The sequence below is a fragment of the Vanacampus margaritifer genome, chromosome 15 (genome assembly GCF_051991255.1).
Source record: "Vanacampus margaritifer isolate UIUO_Vmar chromosome 15, RoL_Vmar_1.0, whole genome shotgun sequence".
Lineage (NCBI taxonomy): Eukaryota > Metazoa > Chordata > Actinopteri > Syngnathiformes > Syngnathidae > Vanacampus > Vanacampus margaritifer.
This window is the reverse complement of record NC_135446.1, coordinates 9,920,547-9,945,305: the sequence shown is the minus strand read 5'-3', so window position 1 is coordinate 9,945,305 and position 24,759 is coordinate 9,920,547. Positions and strand designations below refer to the sequence as shown.

General features: G+C 40.1%; 4 protein-coding genes across 7 annotated transcripts; 1 reads left to right on the top strand and 3 right to left on the bottom strand.

Moving 5' to 3' along the window:
- Positions 1–11: 11 nt before the first annotated feature.
- Positions 12–2,842, bottom strand: LOC144035256 (Y-box-binding protein 2-A-like). 4 transcript variants are annotated; one of them, XM_077544822.1, is made up of 10 exons: positions 2,666–2,842; positions 2,003–2,066; positions 1,881–1,914; positions 1,729–1,818; positions 1,345–1,566; positions 1,115–1,197; positions 878–1,046; positions 705–806; positions 573–639; positions 12–496 (listed from the first exon to the last, which is right to left on the bottom strand). In XM_077544822.1, exons 1-9 carry the CDS (start codon positions 2,742–2,744, stop codon positions 598–600), a joined length of 885 nt encoding a protein of 294 aa, XP_077400948.1. In that variant the 5' UTR covers positions 2,745–2,842; the 3' UTR covers positions 12–496; positions 573–597. The 4 variants fall into 4 exon arrangements, with proteins under 4 accessions (XP_077400948.1, XP_077400947.1, XP_077400946.1 ...); XM_077544821.1 differs by having other exon boundaries at positions 12–509; positions 2,666–2,841; XM_077544820.1 differs by having other exon boundaries at positions 573–642; positions 2,666–2,840.
- Positions 2,843–3,512: 670 nt separating this feature from the next.
- On the bottom strand, positions 3,513–7,419 carry serpine1 (serpin peptidase inhibitor, clade E (nexin, plasminogen activator inhibitor type 1), member 1). The gene is made up of 8 exons (XM_077544818.1): positions 7,191–7,419; positions 5,886–6,130; positions 5,510–5,734; positions 5,178–5,372; positions 4,885–5,083; positions 4,551–4,651; positions 4,236–4,322; positions 3,513–3,831 (listed from the first exon to the last, which is right to left on the bottom strand). Exons 2-8 carry the CDS (start codon positions 6,127–6,129, stop codon positions 3,707–3,709), a joined length of 1,176 nt encoding a protein of 391 aa, XP_077400944.1. The 5' UTR covers position 6,130; positions 7,191–7,419; the 3' UTR covers positions 3,513–3,706.
- A 2,852-nt stretch (positions 7,420–10,271) lies between these two features.
- On the top strand, positions 10,272–12,835 carry trmt10a (tRNA methyltransferase 10A). Its single transcript, XM_077545104.1, has 7 exons — positions 10,272–10,668; positions 10,895–11,063; positions 11,123–11,194; positions 11,535–11,609; positions 11,728–11,877; positions 11,983–12,088; positions 12,183–12,835. The coding sequence occupies exons 1-7, from the start codon at positions 10,493–10,495 to the stop codon at positions 12,362–12,364; spliced, it is 930 nt and encodes a 309-aa protein (XP_077401230.1). The 5' UTR covers positions 10,272–10,492; the 3' UTR covers positions 12,365–12,835.
- A 948-nt stretch (positions 12,836–13,783) lies between these two features.
- On the bottom strand, positions 13,784–24,125 carry slc1a1 (solute carrier family 1 member 1). Its single transcript, XM_077545103.1, has 12 exons — positions 23,846–24,125; positions 20,926–21,066; positions 20,763–20,855; positions 19,976–20,090; positions 19,822–19,864; positions 19,651–19,746; positions 19,172–19,356; positions 18,736–18,843; positions 18,300–18,422; positions 17,038–17,232; positions 15,791–15,925; positions 13,784–15,490 (listed from the first exon to the last, which is right to left on the bottom strand). The coding sequence occupies exons 1-12, from the start codon at positions 23,943–23,945 to the stop codon at positions 15,250–15,252; spliced, it is 1,575 nt and encodes a 524-aa protein (XP_077401229.1). The 5' UTR covers positions 23,946–24,125; the 3' UTR covers positions 13,784–15,249.
- Positions 24,126–24,759: the final 634 nt, after the last annotated feature.

The window sequence follows — 24,759 nt, the reverse complement described above, 5'->3', positions numbered from 1 at the left end:
ACGCCTCAGAATTGCAAACATTGTTTTATTCACACATTGCACATAATCCCCTCCATGGAAAAAAAAGAAAAAAAGTAAAACAAAGTCTACCATTAATAACCCACCCTCAAATGAGGATAACAAAGGGAACCTTTAAGAATTGTCAGGTAGTAACTTATACCAGCCCCGTAATGCACCTGCTTTGTTCTCCCCTCTTCAACTAAATTAAAAAGTCAAATAAAAATCAAGGCTTGTTCCTGTAGTAGCTACTTGATGCGATTTAAAGAAAATAGTTTTCTTTTCTTTTAAACAGGGAATTGGAACAAGCATCTTTTGATCCACATCCCTTTTTATGCCCCTTCTAAAGATGAAAATACACACCTGTGTCCTTCCTGCCTATAGAGTAAGGTGGGGGGGTGGCGGGGCAGAGGTGTTCTGAGGGGGGACGCAGGTTTGGGGCAGTGCAAGGAGGGGAGACGTGCGTTCTCAACTAGGGCCAGTCCTTCAACCCATGAACCTATCAAGAAAAACTGTCACGAAAATGTGTTAGATATAATTTGTACAGGCACACACACGGAACGTTTAAGTCCCACCTCCCAAGATTCCCGCTCGGGAGAGTCACTCAGTCTGTGCCGGGTCCGAGACACTTGTGTCGGCAGCCTTCTGAAAGTCAAGCTCAAAAAGTTAACGCCGCCACCCTCAATAACTGGCAATTTGAGTCTTACCTCTGGTGATTTGGATGAGGCCTTGGGAGATTTGGGTTTCACGTCTACATTGGAGGTCTGTGGAGGGGTACCGGATTCCGAGGCAGGCTTCTCGGTACCGTCCTGCGGCAGAGCGACAGCTCAATTCCCATAAAACCCTAACCAAAGACGCAGTTTACTAGCTGCTAGCTCACTTTGGAGACAGAGTTCCTCTGCCAGCGACGTCTGGACTGGCGCGGCTGCTGCTTCTGGCCCTCAGCAGCGTCTGTGTTTTCAGCCGATGCCTCCTCGGGGGCGCTAGCCTGCTGCTGGTTCTGATCTTCATCCTTGGGCTGGGTCGAAGCAGGCCGCGGACTGAACGGTCTGGAACCAGTGAGAGATATATGGAATAAAAATAAAATAAAATCGGCAAAAACAAAATGCAATGTTACCGTCGATATGGCCGCCAGAACCGACGGCGTGGTGGTCTTTGTGATTCATCTCCTTCTGTGGCTTTTGGCTCTCTAATGTCACCCTGAAAAAACAAAACAAATTGTCAGGTACCATTTAAAAAAAAATAAACCCAAATGAAATGCTAACATGGTACTAGCTGATATGATAACATGTAGCACAATAGAAACTGGAAAGAAAGCACTAAGGCAGAAGTTTGCCTGCATGTTACATTTTGTGGTTGTGGGCGCAGTCGGCGAGGCCTTTGGTGTTGCTGCTGGGGTCTGCCGTCCTCAGCATTCCCCTCCTCTTCACCGCTGGGGGGCTGGCCGTCTGCCCGCTTATCGCTGGGCCGCAGGAAAAACCGCCGGCGGAAACGCCGCTTGTTGGGCGCATAGCGGCTGCCCTTGACTGGCACCCCGCCAGGGCCCGTCACATTGGCTGCTTCTGAACCCTGAGGGAGGTACAAGTCATCCTTTTAGTTCACATGAGGTCTCGTTCTCACCCCGCCCCCAGTCAACAGGTAATACATGAAGTCCTGAGTTTAAGTCCTAAAAATACAATTAATATTCTTAAAAAGGCCTAAAAACATCATATTACAAGTCAAAAAGTTTACCTTGACGGCTTCGATCACGTCAAACTCAACCACCTCACCGTCGCCAACACTCCGAAGGAACTTCCTCGGGTTGTTTTTCTTGATTGCGGTCTGATAAAAGACAATAAGCGTCACTGAAAGACATCGTCCGACGCCAAACGGCCTCGCTTTACCTGATGAACAAACACATCCTCCTTGGTATCATTCCTGAGGAAAGCAAAACAAAAATCACTGTGACTTCTGTTTAAGACGATCATATGTACCGAAAGAAATGAAGCGGGTGGGGGGTCAATACCTGTTTATGAAGCCATATCCGTTGCGTACGTTGAACCACTTCACCGTTCCTTGTACCAAGGAGGCTGAAGCAATGTTAGCATTTGATTAAAAGCATAGTCAACAAAATATACATATACAACACTTATAATGGTAATTAGCACAGTAGTAAGGATTTTACTGGGGAACGTCAGTCATTCAAATGTGTGTGTATGAGACAATCATTAACAGTAAGACTTTAAAATTAAGTGCACACTAGGTCACAGGGAAGGGCCACAATGTCATAAAAATGAAAATGTGTTAAGACAGTCGTCTTCATCATGCTGTTCACCGTTTGACAGCTTGAGACCTGACCAGATGACACCTAACAGTCCATCAACAGTACAAGGTTTAAAACAGAAGTGGTCACAGAGCAACAAGTTGCTACAGAGATACTGGCAGGGTCACAGATAGGGATACAAGAGAACATTACACTCCAATTTTAATTTAATTTTAAAAAATCATGTTCGGATGATTGCACCTGAGCATGTATGACTGACTTCCAGTGGACCAAATTAATAACTCAAGATTGCACAGAAAACATTTTCCGTCGAACGCACATGGCAATTAGACTACTAAAATGGCTGCGCAGCTGAGCTCGTTTACGCCGTGATTATCAATCAACACATAAACACAAATGATTCACCTATGACTTTCCTCTCCGCTTGTGGCTTATCTTCCACTGGGGCCGAAGGTGGAGCGCTCTGTGCCTCGGCGTCGGTCATGCTCGCGGTCTGTTTGCTTGCTGCGGCTCCTCAGTCGAACACCGTGGTTCGAGCCCCAACCGAATGTACTGCGGCCTGGCGTCCACTTGCTCAGGTTTTTATCCAGGAGAGGCCCGGGGCCACTGAGCAGAAATCGCTTCCTGATTGGCGGAACGAGCGCAGGGCGGGATTTTGAGCTGAAGGTCATCTGAAGTACAGGTCAGCCCCTCAGTTTTCGTTTTTTTTATTATTATTTTTTTAAATACATTTTAATCTCTTTAAACAACACCCATGTGTCAAAATAAGTCATATACTTTTAAAATTAAAAACTAATAAGATAAATAACTTTAGAAATTCAGTAGCTGTGGTGAATGGGGTAGTCCCATCTTAATCCAAGTAAACTGTTAGCATCGTTATATTTTCTCATTTTCTCGCAAAAAATAAATACATAAATAAAAATAAAATTAATAAAATTATGTCTTTAAAACGCAAATTCAATTTGTTGTGACTTTCATAGCATAAAATTACATTATTCTCATATAACATTTTCGTTTTTTGGTGACATTTCTCTGGTTACTTTTCCACTTTTATGAACGCAAAATAAGAATTTTCTTCTTGTAATGTTAAGACTAATGTAAAAATAATTTATTCTTGTTATGTTACCACTTTTTTTCACAATAGGTGTTAATTTCATCTCATACAATTAGGTTTTTTTGGTGGGGAGGGTGAAAAATTCGCCTTGAAGGCAAAACTTGGACCGAGGATTTTTTTCTCAACATTTTCAAGAAGTTAAGACAGAATATATATATATTTTAATAAATACAAAATAAATACAGTTGTAGCATGGCAACGAGACAATGAATGAAAACGAGTAGAAAGAGGAAGTGCATCAGTGTCATTCATGTCAGCAAAAGTCCTGGTTTTGAAAAGTTGTTTTCTGTTGTCCAGCAGTAGTCGGGCACAGTGAAACTTGTCTTAGCTTCTTAAGCAGGATGATTGAACTGGCCCATGAACAAAATGGCCCCCGTGTATTTGTGTTGGATCAAGAAAAGAAAGGGTCGATCCAAAGTGAGCTCCTCCACTGCCATTCGGGAAAACATCACAGCAGCTAAAAAGGCAAACAAATGCGTTATTGTACAAATGTACAACTTTTTCACTTGAAATTCCATTGTATTTTCATCATGCTCCCATTTTCATAAGTTACAACTTTATTCTCACCATTTACAACTTTTTAGTGTACTTCAATTCTTGTAATGTGACCACGTTTTCCATGTGACATTTCAACTTTATTCTAGTGACGTTAGCATTTTTGTCACGTTATTCCCAGAGTATTATGACTGACATAAAATTACAACATTATTCTGACGTGATTTTTGTCACGTAAAATTAACGACTCAAACTACAGTGTTCAAGTAATATGTGGTTGCCCAGCAATGTTGTGTGCATGTGCATCGGTTTTGAAATGTTTTCAAACAAAGACCTTTCGCATCTGCAGTTGAGGAAATGCCTTACCTGTTGCCGCTGCTCCCTTTGTTCCTTGCTCGTTGACCTCAAGCTTCACTGTCTGTAGGAACTTGGACAGGCAAAGCCTCTCGTCAGCTAAAGGGAGGAATCAGAAATTAAATACATGGTAGTTCCACAAATAGAACGTTCTGCTCAGATAAATGCCATGTCCCATTTAAACTCCTTCACTGCCCAGTTCCAATTGAATCTTTCAATTGTGAGACAAAGGCAGCAAAAACATAGAACGAATAAATATCTATAATAACATGTAAATGTTTTGTTTCTTCAATTTTCTTGTCAAATGTGTTTTGTTGTTTAACTCACTTGTAATGCGGGTGAAATCGGCAGTGGCCAGGTTGAACATGTTCCCCAGGCCCATGCTGGTGAGTGCAGCCTTCAAGTTCACATCCGAGTTCAGAGTAAACCTGGAAACAGCAACAAATGCACCTTAAAGCTATTCTAGGCTAAGAGGCCGAAATAAGAGAGAGCAAATTTATGTGTGTTATATTACGCTGGTAACATTATTAATTCTTCACATAACTGTACAACTTAATTCTTGCAATATTCTGGGATTTTGTCTCCTGACATGAAAAATGGAAACATTCTGATTTCCTTTCTGTAAAATTTATAAAATATTTTATGCAGCGTGATTCCTTACCTGGGAATGGTTAACTGTCTCCGAACGCTCCTTAGCTCGGCTCTCCACTGCCGGATCCGCTGGCTGCTCAGGTCATCACTGAGCACGCTCAGCGGCACGTCGGCTTCGAAGGGCGACACCAGCAGCATGCTCAGTGAGTCGCTCTCATACGGGACCTCCACCACGTCATAGTCCACGCCGTTGGCAGTCACAAACTCTCCTATGGACACAGCAGAAGAATAAATCAATCAATCAAGAAATATTAATACTTGGTTATTGTGCTTGAGTAGATTTTTCAACTATTTTGACGCTACCATAGTTGAAGCGATTGATGAGTGTCATCATGTGAATGGGTACAGTGCTGCCGTTGGCGCAGTGGAACATCCTCTCGTGCGTCAGCTTGGGGTCGAACGGAACCTTCCAAAGTCCCTGGAAATGGAGGGCGTTGAGGAGCACCAGGCGGGTCTCGTCGCTCAGAGATCCTCGGGCCAAGAACTCGGGAATGGCGCCTGCAAAAATCGGTGGCGGTGGTCAAAACAAATTAAGATACTTGACTCTATTATGGACACACTGAAAATGACTGCTACTAATTACTAATATTCCACCTTTTACTGTTTGGTACAGTAAAATTGTGACTTTTCAGTACCTGCGGTGTGGTCCGACACCCAGGCGTTGATGACATCAACCGCCTGGTTGGGCCTGGTGAAGTCCACTTGGTGTGGGTGGCTCCTGAAGGCTTTTGACAGGGCCTGGCGGTATCCCTTCTCCAGGCTCATCTTCCTCTCTACCATGACTCCGCTGGCCATCTCCAAGCCTTCCTCGGCGTGGAGGTCGCGCTGCAGGAGGCGCTGCTGTCGAGACATTCCTCGCTCTGCGGGAGAGATTGTCATCATTTCACACGTCAACCATTTGGAACTGTTACCGTATCTGTACATGTTTTGATCCACTCAAAGCAAAGGAGGAGGTGAGTAGCTGATCACAACTTATACGAGCAAACAAAGATGAATGGTTATGTGCATCACCTTGCAGAGAAAAGCCCATTGCGGCGGCCATGGCTTTGCGAGTGATCCCCGCCGCGCCGAGCTGTGCCATCGCCAGGACGGAGGACACGCCATATGGGGAGAAAAGCACGTTCTGGTCTGCTGAGGTTCTGGTCAAGTGGGCGTACACCTTCAAGCCTAAGTCGCTCTGTTTGTCCTGCAGAGAGCCATAAGCACCTCCGCTCACGGCCACGAACAGCACAACGCTAAAGTATCTGCAAAACATCCTGTGTAGGAAAACATGGACACTTGATTATTGGAATGAACAGCTCTATATACTACCATCTTATATATATATATATCCCTTCCTGTATTCTCAAAGCAATTTCCCAGAATATGATTATATCGTTAAATTTAAATGCTGACGCCGTAGCGGTAAAGTTTCCACAATATGACGTGTTCACACACGTTTGCCATACCAGGCAGCAGACAAGTGCGCTTTTTGGTTGGTGACCTTTCACTCGGGTTGTGTTTGTGTGACGACTCACTGTTAGCGTTGCGCAAACATTGCTGTCAAAATTGCAAAAGTTGACATTTGACCATAATTATTTATTCAAATAAAATGACTTCTTTCCTCTTGTAATATTTGGACTTTTTCCTCGTTTTCTCCCTGTAAAAAGTTAGAACATGTCTTATCTTGTAATGTTAAGATTTTTTTCCCACATCATCATACTTTTTTTTCTTGTAATTTTACAACGTTTTCATATAACATTATGCTTTAGTTTTCAGAACATTAAGGTTTTTTTTCTTATTACTTTTTCTCATAACATAACGACTTTTCTGTCTTGATTTGGTCACGTTGTCACAATATTAAGATTTTTTTCTAATATCATTAAGACCTCATATTTTTTCACAACAATACGACTTTTCTCCTAATATGAATTTTTTCCTGTAATGTTGCAATTTTTCTTGCAACAGTAAAATATTACATGGTAATCATCACAAAAACCAAACTTTTTCAAATATATATTTTTTCAGAACATACCAACTTTTCTACAAAGCTCTTTATTTTAACAGTCACATTTTTCTTGTAACATCACAGCCTTTCCTCACAACAATGTGACAACTTTCCATAGCAAACAATACAATTTTTGTCTTAACACTACAACTTTTTTCCATGCAAATCGACAACTTTTAATTTTCAAATTCTAAATTTCAACTTCATCCTCTTGTTCTCAAATAGACGAGAAAAGCTTCTTTTTGATTGCCCTACTGGACAAGTATTGCAAAAATAATAGACACGCATTGTTAAATGTGGTTTCCAAATAATTAAGAACTAGTTCTTACCTTGTCGCTGGCTTCTACTAGGCTGTGTGGTTTACTGTGGCTACTGCTTGAATGTAAATGACCCGGGGAGTTCCTTTGCTTTTATAGCGTTTGCACACACATACGCAGTAAGTCCCGGCCGGGTCTGAAGCGTTCCTCCCCCCCTCGCCGGCTTGCGCACACAGAGGTTATTTGTGATGATGATGTCATTTGGCACTGTCTGGAAAAACTTCCTTTTCGTACACTGACACATCCGCCCACGTCCGACTCGCTCCTCTGTTTGGTGAGTGGAAAAAGTCACTTCAGTGTTTTCTCTTCGCCACTAACAACATACACACACATCCCTCTGGTATGCGGGAAACTCACTGTTCCAGAGGGGAAAGTGCACCATTCGCTGTGATCAATGTCGTAACAATGAACAAAAATACCTTAAAAAATAGTTCTATGCTTACTAGTACCCGAATTATGGGAATAGGAAAAATATTTATAACAATCATCATTTCAGTCTATCATATTTTGCTAAGAGCCAAATTCATTATTTATGTTGAATGAATTCTAAAAAAAAAAACTTTTAAAAACCCCGATGATTGACACATGAAGCGCCCAATGACTGCATCAGCACTAAAAAGCTGACTAATGATGCTTCAGTCAAACCATACAGAAAGGCGGAATGATACATGCTAAAGCCGACTGTCAGAAAACAAAAACAATTCCACACCGTGTGTTTAATGCAACTTTGCCTTGAGACTGGCTTGTTAGCTTTATGTTAACATGTAATGGAAAATGCCATTGATATGCTAACAGCATCAAAAGTCACAGTTTCAGAACCCTTTAAATCATGATGCCCAAACTGTTTAATACTCATTATTATTATTATTATTATTATTATTATTATTATTATTGGTAACAGAACAAATGAAAACTCGCATCTTAAGGTACTACAATTACCGTGCACAAGTCCGCGTGTATTCTTCTACTTTGCTGGGTGGTTCTTGACTGGACCGTCAATGGCCAGCTTTTTGTAACAACCTACTAACATTAGAGTCAGCATGCATTTTTTTAACCTTCTTCCACGCATATAACTTTTTTTTCCCTGTGATACAATTCCAACGTAATTCTCGTCATATGCTATTTTTTGCATGATGAGGGACAACTATTTATAACCCCCTCAAAGAAATGTGCTATTTATTTTATCTTCAATACAGTTATTCATTTAAACTATCTCTGGAGGGTGACACATGGAAAGAACATATTTTCAAGGGAATACCAGCATTCTTTATCACCCTACTCACTGAGCATCTGGTACAAACGGGAAGTAACACAATTTTTCCATTCTGTGCGGGGGGTCAGACATTTGGCAACCCCCAAAAAGTCCCAATGGGCTCATTTCTTATCTAACTGGAAGGCTTTTAGGCACCCACAACCATAAAAGGAAAGGGAAAATTTGAGACAGACTTGAACAATGGTGTCTAAATAGAAAAAGATGCATCGACATATCTGTTTGCCATTAGCCACTCAACCCTGGGCTTTTTCTCCTTCTTTTTTTTTGAAGCCATAAAGTATGTAGAAAGTTACTCATGGCAAAAGCATCCAAAAGTAAAATTGAGGGTTTTTCTATGCTTACTAAAATGTCCTCAAAAGCAATAGCAATATTGCAAAAAAATGTGTAATATGATGAGATTTGTTTTTGGAACTTGAGCATAAATCTCAACTTTCTGTTTCTGCTAAGGGCGTCTATAACCATGGCAACCATCCAGTACATACATACAAGCCATGACAGGCCGATTGTAAAAGACAAGTGTGACTGCGTTGTGTTCAAGTTGGCCCCCGCCTCACTGACTCAGCAACACTTCATCCTTTCCATTCCTTCTACCGCTCGATGACTTGCCATGTGCTCATTTAGTGACTTTCTAAACACTAACATGGAAATATTAAAATAAAGAAATACTATATTAAATGTTTGCAAACCAGTTGTCCCCAGTTAGATAAAATAACTTTAGATGACTGGGGTTAAAAATAAGTTAAAAAAATATCCTACTTCAATGGCAAATGGACTGCATTCATATACCGCTTTTAACTACACCATATGGTGCCCAAAGCGCTTTACAATTAAGCTTCACATTCACCCATACATACACTCATACACCAGTGGCCGACTGCTCCCATGCAAGGCGCTGCCAGGTCCACTGGGAGCAAATCGGGGCTCAGTGTCTTGCTCAAGGACACTTTGACAAGGTCACCAGGGTTGAGGATTAAACCCACAACCTTACGGATCGGAGACGACCACTCAAACACTGAGCCATGCCGTCTCATAATGAATCAATAATCAATAATGAAAATACTAAAAGGATAGTATAAAAAGAAGGATGCAAGGGAGGATTCAGGATGGATGGAAAGAAGAAATGTGGGAAGGAAGGAAGGATAATGCAAGGGAGGTAGGAAGGAGACATGTATGCAGATTTGAGATGGTGTGAAAGGCTGGAAGTGGGAGGAAAAAGGAAGTATGGATGCAAGAAAGGAAACAAGGATGTAGGAAAGGAAGGAAGGAAACGGTAGTGAGTAGAGAGAAATGATGCAAGTTAGAAAAGGTGGCTAAAAGAAAGGATTGTAGGAAAGAATGGTATATAAAAAGAAAGTAAGCAACTGGAAGCTGGAGGAAGAGTGAAAGTAAGGAAAGAAGAAATAAAGGAAGAAATGATAGACTGCAGGAAGCAAAATAGTAAGGGAAGGAAGGATGAAGGAAAAACGGAATGATGCCACACCTGGACTTTAAACCCTAATACTTACCTTGAATTCCTAATTTGAAACCACCAATGTTTAAATGCCTAACCCTGGTAGCTAACCCCAAACCCTAAGGTCCCAGATCCACGACATCCCCCTTCACGACGCTAAGCCTAAATTGAAATCAATTCAAAACTACATTTTTAGTTAATATCATTTGAATTTTAAAAGTGTAAATGTAACCAAAAGACAAATGTTCAAAGGATATACCTACGTTTGGCCCACTGTATATTAGGAACCGGCGATTAAATGACGCTTATAATGACTGAAATATCGCCGACTCTGTGGTAAACGAAGGCATTTGAACGCACCCGCCGCGCTTAAATGACGTCACAAATACGCGCCGCCATGTGTAAACTCAGCTGGTCTTTGACATGCTTGTTTACGCTGTATTTACACGTAATTTTTAATTCTAATCTCACTTTAGGCTCCCGTTTGTATATAAACACGTCCTTTTCTTTTTGGGGGTGTTAAAATAAGTAATGGTAACGTACTGAGTCTTGTAGTTTGCGCCTTTTGCGGTAGGACGTGAATATTAACAAATGGATGATGACGACAGCGTTAGGACCGATGACAAAAAACTCTTAAATAATAATAATAATACAGTAGATGGTGAAAAAGAAGACGGAGAAGCCACCAAGAAGCAAGTTTTATCTAAAAGGCAAAGGAAGAAGCTTCTAAAGCAGCAGAAATGGGAGGAGGAGAGGGAGCTAAGAAAGTAAGATGACAATTTAATTTATTCTGATATAATACAAATTATATACATTATTATCGTGTGACATATAATGTAATTACCTCCCCCCCAACCCAAATAAATAAATAATCCAGTACTGTACTTAGATTAAGTAGGAAGTGGAAAAATACACAATTTTACAAGAAATTATATTTTTCTTGCATAGAGATCATGGGACTGTCTGATTAACTTGAAATGTGCCATGTTACAGGCAGAAGCGAAAGGACAGGAAGCATCAGCGGCGGCTGCAGAGGCAAAGCAATCATCAGGAGGATGAAGGTGAAGACCGCAGGGCAAGGAAGCGCCCGAGGCGAGAGGCGACACCCACCTCTCTCAGGCTGGTGGTGGACTGCAGTTTTGATAACCTCATGTTAACCAAGGTAAAACAGATCCATTCCAACATCTGCTTCTCAATTATCAGTCGTTCTCCTCTTCTCAGGATGTACACAAGCTTCACAAGCAGATCCAGAGGTGCTACGCTGAAAACAGGCGAGCCTCACATCCAGTCCAGGTTTGTCACTTTGGCACATTTTATTCATGAGGAATAGTGAACAAAAAGGCCAACATGTTTGGCATTACTGTATTTGTTTTTTACTTCACATCAGTACAACTGCAAACGACAAAAAACATGCGTCACTGAGTACATCTGTGGGAAGAATGTACTAATTTTATTCAAGAGGAGAATACGGGCAGAAAAAAAAAATCTAGTGTTGTGGAGGTTAATATGGTCCAGGTGGAAAAGACAACAAAAAACATGTTTTGTTTAACACAGTCGACAGTCGGAAGGACACATTTTATTCAAGGTTAGACTATGGGCAGGAAAAGTCATAAATTGTCTCCCTTTTGTCCAGTTTTATCTGACAAGCCTCGGAGGACAACTCAAACAGAGTATGGATGAAAAAGACCAAGGATGGATCAATTGGAAGGCGAGTACACAATTTCAATAATACGAGAGAAAAAATTGTAAAACAAAAAGTTGTAATTTTGAGAAAAATTAATAATGTAGTTTTGCAAAAAAAAAAATTATTCCATTTATTTTTGCAGGACATTAACATTAAATTAGAGCACTACAGCGAAGTAATGGCCAAGGAGGATGTAGTCTACCTGACATCGGACTCCCCCAACGTACTGACGGAACTGGACCCCAAAAAGGCGTACGTGATTGGCGGGTTGGTGGACCACAATCACCACAAGGTCTGGGCCGCAAATGGCGAAAGCTCCCTCAGAAAATAGCTGCAGTGTTCCTCAAGGCGCGCCTTCCTGCCCACCTTCATTTCTTTGTTTGTGCTGGTTTTTCAGGGGATCACGTTGGAGCGGGCCCAGAAACTGGGAATCTGTCATGCCCAGCTTCCCCTTAACAGCTTCGTCCAGATGAACAGTCGCAAAGTTCTAGCGGTGAACCACGGTACCAAGACGCTTCTCACATTCTCACTTTATTGTTGTCAGGATTACTTTCCTTGGCCTTTTGTTGAGAGTGTGCGGTATTTATTCCCCATCAGTGTTTGAGATCATGCTGGCGTACGTGGAGAAAGGCAGCTGGCAGGAGGCCTTCTTCTCCGTGCTGCCTCCGAGGAAGGGTGCCAAGGCCGTGGTTGCGGATCCAGGAGACGGCGATGGAGATGAAAAGGAGCAACCAGAGGAGCACTCGGACACTGACGCACCCCAACCAACAGACAAGTGAGCCTCTAGCTTGTGTTACAGAATTATTTTGATTATTTATTGAGTGCTTTGACCTTCTTATGGGCTCGTTCCTTAGTTAGATTGTCAACAAAACTTTGCTTTTTATTTTTGTATCGATGAATTTTGCTTTCTGATTGTGCCAAATCATGGATGTGTATGTTGAAATGCTACACACATACTGTATATTAGAAACACACAAATTAAGTCTGCATTTTACGGGTATGATGTTGAAATATTGAGGGGGATTTTTTTTTTAATTCTCATTTCACCATTTATTAAGATCTATGTAATTTTCTCATATTACGACTTCATTCTTTAAAAAATGCTTGGGATGCTACAACTTTATTTTTGAAATATGATTTAGTTTAGTTTTATATCTCATGAAATTTCAACATTACAACTTTAATCTTGTAAAATTGTTTTTTCGTAATAGTACAACTTCATTCTTGTAAATAAACAAAAAATGCTCATATTACGACTTTATTCTTGAAAAATTACAAATTTGTTGTGAAATTACAATTTTTATTTTTCTCTTAATTACATGATTCAATTTCAAATGAATGTCATTTTCCAATTACAACTTTATTACCATGACATCAAGATTTTTTTGGGGGGGGGGTCAAATTATGATTATACACAAATTTTATATATTTTTTCCACATGATTTTGTTAAATGATGATTATATGATTTAATTCTCTTAAAATGTATGATTTTTTTTTGGGGGGGGGGTGCTCATCTTCCGACTTTATAAATTAGGACATTTTTGTTTGTTTTTCCCCCAATAATTTTGCGGCTTCACATTGGGACTAGAGTACATTGGAGTCGATAAGCTCTTGGGGCAGGAACAGGTACAAGCAGTGTGGAGGTGCTTTGATTTTTTTGCGCGGTGCCTGGATAACTGCACACACTGGCATTAAATCAGGGCGAGGCCATTAGTGGCCAACGGCGTAGCGAGCGTCCGGGGCTGTAGATCAGTTGCTACAAGAGGAACATTGGGATCTATTGCACAAGATGTGCTGAAGCGGGCTTCTATTTTCGTCGGCTTTTTTTTTTTCCTCCCCAAACCACCTCGTAAATTTTGGACCGGCTGAATTACCTGCTTGGCAACAATCAATAGTCATTTATGCTTTGGAAGCGACTTGTTTTTATTCATATACTGGACAGCGAATACATGAATCGACAAAATCATCAAGCACTCGAGCCACCTTGTCGATTGCTCCGAAGAACCTTGTCCGCTTTCGATGGCAAAATGTGTTAGAGGGTATTTAGTCGTGTCTTGGAGTACACTTGGAAAGCTGACTGGAGGTAACAAGAGCATAACAGTACAGTACGTTGGTCTCCTCGGTGTGTGTGTGTGTGTGTGTGTGTGTGTGTGTGTGTGTGTGTGTGTGTGTGTGTGTGTGTGTGTGTGTGTGTGTGTGTGTGTGTGTGTGTGTGTGTGTGTGTGTGTGTGTGTGTGTGTGTGTGTGTGTGTGTGTGTGTGTGTGTGTGTGTGTGTGCGTGTTTACAAATTGGGCTGCTTACAACAACAACAAAAACAAAAAAAGTGGTTCTCGTCTAGTTTGTAACAGCCTAAACACAAGACACTACTTAAGAAGCCTGTTCTTGGGAGAATTTAATACTACATTTGACATTAATGCACATTTTGCACATATGTATCATTAGTGTATAGGACAATACGAGCAAAATATTAAATTTTCACAAATATAAATCACCTTGAAATTGTATTTTTGTCTAATAACATTCTCACTTCCTCTTTACATTACATATGAACATTTTAATATTATTATTAAATAGTGCAGTGTAGGACAATATATATTTCTTTAATAAATAAAGTATTTTCTTAAATGCAAATGTTCTAAATATCACCTTGGAAAATTCAGATTCCTATTTGTTTTTTTCTCATGTTACCAATTTTCACATTATGACTTCTTCCACACACTACCAATTTTTCTTGTAATTTTCTGACCTTTATTTTTGATGCCGCATTTTTTTTTCTTTTAACATCACCACTTCACAACATTTTGACTTTTCCCCACAAAATGCTCTCACTTCTTTTCGTAATATTCCTTTCTTAATCTCAAAACATGGCAATATTTTCTCATAACATTGCGATCATTACAATATTAGGATCTTTTTTTGCAACATTAACTTTTTCTGCAATTACAACTTTTACAGCATCACCACTTGTACTTGTAATACTCTGACCTTAATCTCGTAACGTTGCATTTTCTCTCATTACCACTTTTTTGCAACTTTACGACTTTTTATCTTTCCGCAACATTCTGGCTTTTTTGTGTGCAAAATTCCAACTTTTGCGCAACATGTCTTCTCGTCACGACTTCTCATCATATTATACTACCTCATATGACTCCTTCAACAGCATTCATTTTACATATGATATTCCCACCTTAATCTTGTATTATTATTTTTTTCCTCATAATATCGCAATTTCCTGCGGCGTTTTCCGGACTAAATTCTCCCGAGAACAGGGCGCTACATTTATTATGCGGCCAAAGTTCACAGTGTTTCACGACTCGAGCCTTCAAGTCAACTCACCTCTTCACAGGCTTGGCACAGTTGTAACATTCTGTACAAATAGTTAATAGGAGCCGTGCGTTTCTACTCAGAAGCAAATAAAGCTGCATTGTGGAATGTCGCTGCTCGATAAACACGCCTCACATCCATCCATTCATCCACTAAGGACTTTTCCAGGAGTATAAATGTATCATTTTAGTGTAAAAAGGAAGCACTTGAAATCAGTGGTAAATGTCAGTGATGATGAATGGAAGCTGCTATTGCTGATGATAGGTGCTGATAGAAGGTATTATCCCTCAGGGTATATGGCACTTTCTTCAGGCAGGGGCGAGGGCGGCGGCAAGGGGCTAGAACTGCGACGTTTCGGTAAACGAGATGGCGTCCGTCTTGTCGACGGCGAAGCCCCCGTTGACGTAGGATTTCTTGTCACACTCGTCGCCGTCCGGCGTGACCTCCAGGGCGAAGGGGTTGGCCACGTCCACGTCTGAGATTAGGTCCATCCTCTCCAGTTCGCTCTTGGAGAGCTTCTGGACGATGCCGGCGCCGTACGCGTCGCCCAGGACGTTGATCATGGTGCGGAAACGGTCTCTGCGGCAGAACCACATGTATGGCCCGCTTATGGACTGGAATATTAACAGGACTTTCCTTATAATGTTAAACAAATGTGAAGGATAAGCGGGATGGCATTTACAAATTTTCTACGAATATTCTGACGACTTTTATATTAAAACATTCACCTTTAAAAAAAAAAAAAAAAGTTTTCTCTGTCTCTCTAAATTGGCAAAGAGGAATGGTGCAATAAAAGGAACATGTTGCTTTAAAGTGAAAGTGTCTGAAGTGGCGCACAAGATGAAGATGAACAGCTCACACAGGAAACGTATCACTTACAGCAACCAATCCACAGCGACGATGAGCGTGACATCACTGGCAGGTAGTCCAACGGCTGTCAAGACGATCACCATGGTGACCAGGCCGGCGTTCGGTACCCCTGCAGCTCCGATACTTGCCACTGTTGCGGTAATACTACAACAAAGAAGCGATGTGTCAAATGTGGGGCAAGTGATTCAGTGATAAGTGTCGTACAACTACATCTAGTGGTAAGCAAAGGAATCACTATTAACTCATTCACTACCATTGACGGCTATAGACATAAAAAATTCATTTGAACTATTTCTATTAGTTTAACATTTTTTCCTACTTTTGTTAACAAGAGTATGGAAACCTAGATTTTCTTTTAATGTATTAGAACAGATATAACATTTGTGATTAATTGTGAGTTAACTAGTGAAGTCATGCGATTAATTATGATTAAAAAAAATATTGCCGGACGCCCCTAATTTTTAATAATCTTTTCTTTAAAAGAAAAAAAAGTATTAAAATAAAAAAGATTTTTTTATTATTTTTTTAAACATAAGATTATTAAAAATTAGGGGCATAAGGCGATTCAAATTTTGTAATCGTAATTAATCCCATGACTTCACCAGTTAACTCACGATTAATCACAAATTCTATATCTGTTCTAAAAGTACAAAAAAATTCTAGGTTTTCATACTCTTTTAAAATGTTAAAAATTGGGGAAAAAAAGTTAAACTAATAGAAATAGTTCAAATGCATTTTTGACGTCTATAGCTGTCAATGGCATTAAATTAGTTAAATATGTAAAAACATGGTAACCCAAAAATATTGTTTACAGTAATATGTTGTATGTGCCCTCACTCATTGAATTTTGATTAAGATTGCCTTTGAGTGCAAAATCCTCCTGTTTTTCTCCATCTCAGGGGACGGCCATTTTGCCACTTGCCGTCGACTGAAAGTGATGCAACAGTTGCTCAGGTATCAACCAATCACGGCTCAGCTTAGTGTGTGGCAAAAGTGAATATTTTGAGGGAAAGTAAGTGTTATTTTATGAGAAAGTTCTGAATCTTATGAGGTCATAATATTAAGGAAATAAAATGGTAATATTAGGAAGACAAAGTTGCAATGTTATTTCAAAAAAAAAGAGTTATTGCTATGAGAGAAACGGTTATAAAATCTAACAAGGGTAGAATTTTAAACGAAACATTTCAGTCGTCAAAATATTGCATTTTGCACACACACCCCCCCCCCCTCCTCCCATAGGTGAGCGAGCATCATACCTGATGGTCACAATCTGCCCTACGTCCAGGGCGTAGTCATTGAGCTGCGCGATGAATATGGCGGCGACGGCCTCGTAGAGCGCCGTGCCGTCCATGTTAATGGTGGCCCCCACGGGGAGGACGAAGCGGGTGATGCGCTTGTCCACGCAGTTGTTTTCCTCAGCGCAGCGGAAGGTGACGGGCAGGGTGGCAGAGCTGCAACACACCCATCTCATCACAGGAGGTAGGCCAAGGCCAGTCTGCCATTTATAACACGGTTCACCCACTGCAGCACATAACTTTGACAATAAAGTCCACTAGCTTAATGCTAACACATAATGAGAAAAATCATTGTCAGGCTAACACTTAGCATAAGCCAGGGGTGTCAAACTCATATTAGCTCAAGGGCCACATTGAGGAAAATATACCACGCGGGCCAGATAGGTAAAATCATGGTATACTGTATAACTTAAATACAATTGGCGTCAATTATATGCAAATTTTCGCTATTTGTGGGCTAGCTCTACATCACGGGGCTCAACTGTAATTATATTGTTCCAAAAAATAACACAAATGCAAATGGAACACAGCTACACTTTGCCTGTATGAGTTCCGGACGTGTTGTAGCTACCGGTTTTGCATATGTATTGTTCCAAGAATGCATTGTGTGGCACAGTTAATGAAGTTATAAAGACGTTATTCCTTCTCATATGTGTTTATGTTGCCAATAGTTTAATTTGCGTTGTATTTAGCACGTTTATGTCGGTCTATGATTTTGTTTTATTTTATTTTTTTAACGAACCGTAACTTTATGTGGTGTGTAAAATAATGACATCCAGGGCAATTCCATGTACAAGCTCATCTGAGGATTGCTTGTGAAATTATGAATTTTTGTTTTGATTGTGGCCAGCTGATTAATTGGTCCGACTACTAATTATTATTCGTTTTTTACTTTACAAAATCATCTCGCGGGCCGGGTTAAACCCCTTTGTGGGCCTGATCTGGATGTTTGACAGCCCTGGCATAGATAGTCGCGGTGTTGTAACCCTTTAAGCAATAGACTACGCATGCAGACAAACATAATAGGCACAGGCACATATTCTTTATCATCAGTAAAGAGTGACTAATATCACTGCAGTTTACAGGTAAGGAGAGAGCTAAACTTTTTGGGGAATGCTGTTTTGTTTTTCTACAAACAATCAGTTAAAACCAGAAATAGGATTTTTGGATTAAATTAAACCCGGCTGCCCGAGAAGGTGCAGGGCGAATGACGTGAATGGTACCTGGAGGAGATCATGAGCGCTGTCACCAGGGCCTGTGCCATCCCCAGAGTGAACGTGTACGGATTCTTCCTCACAATGATGAAGAAGATGAGCGGCAGGCAGACGATGGCGTGGATGGCGAGTCTGTATGAGAACAAACACGCCATTGGCCATTCAAAGCATGCAGCAAAATGTCACGCATGTTACAGTGAGTGTGTGTTGCCGCCGATGTTGGATAATGGCCTTGGTGTGTATTTGTATCCTTCTTGAGACCTTACCGCAGCGAATGTACTGACCCGTGCTTAGATTTACAGGTGTGAGCTTATAGCTGTTATTACGCTATGTGCAGGTTGAGCAGTTTCGAAATGTCCTTGCCTTATCTGTGACCACTGGACGAGAGAATTGGCCAAAATGTCAAGCATAAATCCCCCCACGCCCCCCTCCCTCCCCGGCTTACCCGCTCAGCACCGTCACCATATAAAGACCCATTTTGCGGAAGATCTCCCAGTCTTCAACTTCGATAATCTTGGCAGCAATTAGGAACAGGATCCCGATTGGCATGTAGCTAAAAAAAACAACAACAGAAAATTAAAGGCATTTAGCGACAACAATTGTCAGCTTTCCACAACCTGATGGGGAAAAAAAATTCACATCAAGCTGTGCAAAATGTATGACATGTTAAACAGACCGAAATGACGACCTGTAAAATTAGTGTATTTTAGGTTCGTGTGTGTGATATTTTGCTGCATGCTTTGAATGGTGTAAATAAGCGCATGTGACTGGGAACGTAAGTAACAGGTGACAAAAAGTAAACTAAAGCCAAATTCTGCCTACATTTATCCATTACAGCCAAAATGGTTTTAAAATGAAAAACTCAATGGCGCATGACCTACCACATAATAATATGCACCAGTTTCATGGTGGCGTCGTTGAGGGCATCGAAAAACTCCAGAAGGATGCGCCCCTTATCACCCATCTTCCCGATGACCAATCCGAACGCCACGCAGAATACGATGAGGCCCAAAACGTTGATTCCGTCGGAGTATGAGCCGCTGATTTTGTAGTCTTTGGTGATATTCTGATGACAGCGAGCACAAGCAGGCCATTCTTTCACATTTCCGTATCTCTTCTAATGAAATGAATAAACAAATAGCAGCTCAAAGAAATTTTGTAGTCATCCACATTTTTTTTTTTTAAACCAACATATTGGCCAGCCCTTATTTAGCACAATTAGGGGTGGGGGAATGAATTACAGGATTTTTGCTAATGTAAATATAAAGTGTCGTATTGTGGCAGACCTGGTATTTGTAAAACTGACATTTGTAATTACATGTCACAAATTCACGATCAACTCTATAACAGAGTAGCCTACCTCCACGGCAGCCATGACAGTTGTCGCAAGAAGAGTAATGTTTGTGACCGCCGGATCCCTCTGAGGGGGCTCCAACTCCTTGCGCTTGGTTTTGTACTAAAGTGAGACACTTGTTGGCGTTAGCTGCACGTGACGTGAGGACCACCCGCTCGCTGGTGTACGTTTGCTTACCTGTTGGAAACAAGCCTGCACCAAGTTTTCCGGAAACATGTTTCTGTTCATCAGAATTGAATAGGATTAGGGAAATGCCGTAACACAAACACAGAGCCGTCATGTTTTTTTTTTATTGTTTTTTTATGTAAAATAAAATACTTAAATGACACACCTGAGGAGGTCCAGCAGCGTGTCAATGGTGGTGACGTTGGGCGTGGTTCCGGCTCTGTCGATATGCTGCGCCGTTTGAGAGACTCCAGGCTTGATGGTCATCACCAAAATAATGCCTGCCGAAAATCCACATGAACGCCTTCAGGTACCTACTTTTATTTGACCAGGAGTCCCCTGGCTAGGGGTGTTAGAAAAAATCGATTCGGCAATATATCGCGATATTACAGCACGCAATTCTCTTTTTTTTTTTTTTCAGGAGAGCTCAGTATTGTTCATTCGATTTGACATCATCATTGCTCTCCTTTTTTTTTAAAAAACAAATAAATTTAAAAAAAAAACAGCACGCAATTCTCAAATCGATTCAATATGCGGCCGAATCGATTTTTAAACATCAAATTGTTATGGAAATATTCAACAAAACGTCTTACTAAGGGTTAGGATTCACACATTAAGCATGTAAGAATGTTATATTAATGGAACATTAAGTCTTAGTAATTTATTTCAGTGCTGTTCAAACATGAAACATATTGCAACCTGTTTGTTTAATGCAGTGGCTCAGTCATAAGCCTGAATTTTCAGGTAAATACATTTTCATACAAATCTTACAGTGTACATGTACAAGTTTACTGATTTGTATTTTTTAAATTTGAGTAAAAAAAATTAAATCGCAATAATCGATTTATAGATTCGTATCGGGATTAATCGAATCGAATCGTACTAGACAATTCACACCCCTACTCCTGACTCTTATATATATATATATTGTTTAATGTGCAAGTTGAACTCACCAAGAATAACAGCAATAATAGTTGTGGAGAAATAGTAGACGACAGCTCGCAGGCCGATCTTGCCTGACACCTCCGAGTCCAGGGCTGCAACACCTTTCCACATGATGCACGTAACATTCAGCACAGGCGTAATAATTCCCACTGGTATGATTTGTGTTTTTACCTGTTATCATGCTGGAAATGATCAGCGGGAGGATAACCAGCTTTAGCATTCGCATGAGAATCTCTCCCGGGAAGCCAAAATACTGCTTGTGGAGATGGGACAAGGAGGCGTACTCCCTTACTGCAACACCCAGACTGATCCCTGCGATATCAACAGAATTGCTTGCTTAATGCAACAACAAGACGCTCTAATGGTATCCACATAGAGTACAAGAGTTGTGTTCCCATTAAAAAAAAAGGCTCAACTCAGCTTTTAGCAATTGATTGTAACAACTGCATATGGCTCTTATAGTGCCAGTTTGATTGAATGCAACCATTACTAATGACAAAAGCACATGAGACTTTAACAAATCTCACGAGACTTTAAAAGACTTTATCCGTAATGTGACAAGAATGAAGTATTATTACAATACAGTAAAACAATAATGCAGGATAAAGTAGTTTTATGAGAGAGAAAAAGGCACGTTAAATGAGTAAAGACAAAGTCATCTTGTGAGAAAATTGTTGTACTCTTATAAGAATAAAATGTAATGTTGCGGAAATACAAAAACAGTCACATTGTTGCGAGAATGAAAAAAAGACTTAATTTTGTGGGGAATAAAGTCGTAATCTTGTATGAATAAAAACTAAATAATATAAAAAGTCCATTTTACGAGAATCAAGTCATAATTTTGTGAGAATAGTCATAATGTTATGAGACTAAGGTCATAATCAGAGATGGGAAAACCAGGTCAAGAAAGTAGAAACCGTGCCAGAGTTGGGCTCCAGCTGCGGGTGTTTCTCGTAATGACCTCATTTACCTAGCGGTTGAATACGAGCACCTGTAGCTAAAACCAAACTGTGACAGGGTTTTCTTTCTGGACCTGGATTTGCCATCTTTGGTCATAATAATACGAGAATAAATTTTACGAAAATAAAGCCGTAGCCTACTCTTGTTAAAATAAAATTGGAATGTTGCAAGAATAAAGATGTAACCTTGTGAGAATAAAATTGTAATTTTACCCAAATAGAGTCTTAATGGTGAGAGAATGAAGTCGCAATTTAAAAAAAAAAAATACCCATAGTGTTACACGATTCGATATGTAATTGTGTCAGAATAAAGTCCTAATGTTATGATAATAAAATTGGGGCATTACAAGAATAACGCATTACTAGAACAAAAAGTTGGAGGTCAGGAGTTGCGTTATGGTGTGAACAAATATATATATATATTAAATCATATTAGAAACAACAATTGAAATGTTAAAAGAATAACAACTGTAATGTTACGAGAATAACATATTGCAACAAAAGTCGTAATGTTTCAACGATAACTTATTGATACAACAATGTAGGCCTACTGGGGACAAAATTCGGCCGGGGAATTTTTGTGGTGGCGGGGGGTGCAAAATGCAGCGATTCCTGTCCGTCGTATGTTGACTGAGGGCAGCAGTGCCTACGACAGCCGACATGCGCAGATTAAGATTTTTTTTTAATTTAACGACGGGCTACCACACCCCTTATTATTACAACAAATATTTGCACTGTTACAATGGTAAAGTCATATTACAACAAAGAGTGAGAATGACGTCATTACTGTAGGCTACAATTGTTTTTTTTATCTTACGAGAATAACACCTCCACCAAAAAGTCAAAACGCCGAGAAAAGAATAGCATATTTTACAGCAAAGGTCATAGTAGGCCTATTACATGAATATTAAGTCCCTATTGTTTAAAGATAGTAATTCTGACTTTATTATTGTGGTCGTATTATTTGCAATCCCAATTGTGAACACACTTTTGATTGTTTGCAAATGCAATTGGTGGCATGCAGTAAAACCTGCACTGTAAAAACAAAACAAAACTGTAATATAACAGAATTTTCTTTTTATTTAATGGAATAAAATGTAAAATTCAACTTTAAAACTCCAAAAAAAAAAAGAATATGTATATATATAGAAAGAGAGAGAGAGAGAGAAATTAACAGTTAAAATTTTTTTTTTACCATAACTTATTTGTGAATTTACTTTTTTTTGTGTGTGTGAAAATAACTACAATTTCTGTAATGTCCTATAGATGGTAGCATTCATTGTATTAACATTTATTTTTGACAGGACAGCTAACAAATATACACTGTAACAAAAAAATAGTTTAAAAAAAATGGTAATTTTAGAGCAGCTGGAGCGCCCTTAAAAATACTGTGAAAAAAAAAACAACCTATCAGCACTACAAGGTCTACATTTCATGAGATGTAAAATACATAAAAACACCAGTGGTAGCGTGGATCAGTGGTAGACTGGCCGTCTGGTATCCCTGAGGTTGTGGGTTCGATTGTTTGAAGTATCCTTGAGCAAAATACTGAACTCCCAATGCTGTGTCAGCAGAAGGTGAGTGACTACTGGTAGTCAAAATGTAAAGTGGTTTGAGTGCTTCGTAAGGGGTAAAAATGCTATACTGTATACATGAATTACCCTAACAGTCAACTGTTGCAATTTTAAATCCAATATCTAGTTGTTATTTTTGAACCGTTATTGGCCATGTTTTGAAAAATGTATCACATTATTTTTGTCATATACTGTTATATTACATACAAGCTTGTTAAAATTACAATTAAAAACTACTTTAATTATGAAAAAAATATTTTTTTACGAGGACTTAATTTCCACAGTATTTTCTGACGCCCCAGCTGCGGAAATTTACCGTTTTTTTTTTTGTTTTTTTTTACAGTGTGAGAGGAACTACACCTTATTAAAACAGTGCACCCAAGTGCTACTCGGACGGTGGCATCCTGATTTTTTTTTTTTCCTCACACATTTTGCATGCTCCCCCAGATGACTCGGTAGAGAAAAGCTCCCCCACCCTTCATAAAGCATCACGTATGCGCTCGGCGTGTACCGCAAAAGAGGCTGAAGGATAAAATGGAGATGGATGCGCATGCATACCGAGCAGCACTGATACCACCGTGGCTATCAGCAACCAGTTCTTCTTCAGCAAGCCTTTGCAACTGACGCGTCGTCGCCCTTTGTCGCCCATCATGTCCATGGTGGTCCACGAAGAAGGTCTTCCCCCCTTCCTCGCTCGGACACAAAGCCGGAATGTCACGAGCAGATGATGCTCTGCTGCGTCGCGTCAGACGCTCCTGATGGCCAGCGACGGAGTGAGCGAAGGAGGAAAAGGAAAGGGGAGGGGAGGGGGGTTGAAACAGGAAAGATGCGGAGAGCCCCCGCGCCCCCACAAGGTGTCCGAGACATTTTCTCCTCGACGACTGGGTGTTAGAATCCAGCACAGTGCTGGAAAATTCGGGGTGGGAACTGGGAACATGCACATGATGAGACGAGGAAAATATATATTTAGTTGACAAGAATATTCTGAGGACGTAAGGTCAGATAAGGTTCAGTATTACAATTTTACAAGATTGTCAGGTGGTGTACAAACGCAGATGGCGGATTCAGGAGAAAACAACCAAGAAGACAGCATTTATTTAAACAAAACGAACACGCAAGCCTGAGAGATATGTAAAGCAGAAGAAAAGCCACATGACAAAAAGTTACTAATGCAGGAGACTCCGCCCACCAACGCTCTCCATGCAGATTGCAACAGCAAGAAAAAAAAGCAGAGCGTCAACCAAGCAGGCATACGACATTAATGTTGTAATTAAATTTTACGAGAAAAAAAGGTCAAACTTACACGAATACATTTGCGGTTTTATACAACATTAAAGTAATATTATGACAAAATGTTCACAATGTAGCTGTCAGTGTGAAATAGTTTTGCAATATGTAAAGTAGTTTGGATTTAAGTTAATTTAGACAAAAAATAATAAGCAATCAGTTTGTATCTATACTCTCAGTTGGTG